Source organism: Aplysia californica, unplaced genomic scaffold (genome assembly GCF_000002075.1).
Source record: "Aplysia californica isolate F4 #8 unplaced genomic scaffold, AplCal3.0 scaffold00732, whole genome shotgun sequence".
Taxonomy (NCBI): domain Eukaryota; kingdom Metazoa; phylum Mollusca; class Gastropoda; order Aplysiida; family Aplysiidae; genus Aplysia; species Aplysia californica.
In genome coordinates this window covers 353558-354707 of record NW_004798002.1, presented here as the reverse complement: position 1 = coordinate 354707, position 1150 = coordinate 353558, and the positions used below count along the sequence as shown (strand labels likewise).

The 1150-nt window shown below is 44.3% G+C and overlaps 1 protein-coding gene across 1 annotated transcript in view; it reads right to left on the bottom strand.

Moving 5' to 3' along the window:
* Positions 1-1150, bottom strand: part of LOC106013231 — a gene marked incomplete at its 3' end in the record, with an annotated part of 8248 nt that overhangs the window by 2472 nt on the left and 4626 nt on the right. The window contains exon 3 of the mRNA XM_013088378.2: positions 254-684. Within this exon, the coding sequence (XP_012943832.2) occupies positions 254-684 (431 nt within the window). The remainder of the gene's footprint in view (positions 1-253; positions 685-1150) is intronic.

The window sequence follows — 1150 nt, the reverse complement described above, 5'->3', positions numbered from 1 at the left end:
CCCCCCCACCCCACAAACAAAAGAACTACAACTTTCCAAACAAAATAAAAACAATGAAACAAAAATACAATGGGTGTCATCGTTGGTGAAATCAGGCACTGACCAAAATTGAGACATCGAAGAAGCCGCAAAAATGCCGGGCGTTGGGCAATTTTTTAAACGTTTTTTTGTTGTTGGGGGTTTGGGGGAAAAAGAAGACAGACTCTAACTCATTTTGTGAACACACCTAACAAAATCTGACAGCGTTACTCACTGACAAAGTTAGTGGAGTACACCTCAAAAGAGTAGAGCGACCCCAGAACAAAGAAGGTGGTGAGATTGATGAGAATCTGCTTCTTCTGCCTGTGCAGGAACCCCATAAACCCGGCCCTATCCTTCTTCACAGGAGTCGGGGCGCTCGATCCCGATTCCGATTCCTCCGGCACTTCCTGGATCGGGATTCTGTCCAAGTGTCCGTCGGACAACGTCTTATGTGGGAGTCCCCGGAAAGAGTGGAACCGGTCGCCGACGCTGTCGTAAAGACTTTGTTCTGATGTGGCTTCATTGTGTGGCTCGCTGCCTCCGTGCCTGGATCCATTACAGGAGAGGGCGGCGTGAGACTCCGACAGAGATCTGGGAGATCTGCGAGACGTGACGGACTTTTCGTGAGAGTTGACCAGGTGGGTTTTTTCTGTACCGTTTTCTCTGCGGAAGTCGAACAGGAAAATGCTATGTCTTAAAACAATTTTTTTAGTGAGTGTTTTACGGCACTTACAACACAATGAGGTCATATAAGTGCCGAAGATTAGAGGTGTTACAAGAGAGTAACTGACACAAAAAAAGAAGGAGGGGAGATAAGGATGTTAGGTGTTTGATAGGAAAGAAGGAGCAAACCACACCAGAGCACTTTCCAACCACCCACAAGGCTATATTTAGGTATACATTTCTATAATGTTTGTGTTTCCTATGCCCCCGTCGACACACTTTTGATCATTTAGGTGACAACCAAAACAGGCCCAACAAGAAATCAAAACAAATAAAACTATGAAAATCAACTCCAAAATACCAAAACACAAACAATAGACGACAACAGCAACAGTAACAACAATAACATTAACAACAATAACATTAACAACAACATTAACAACAGCACCACCACCACCACTAACAA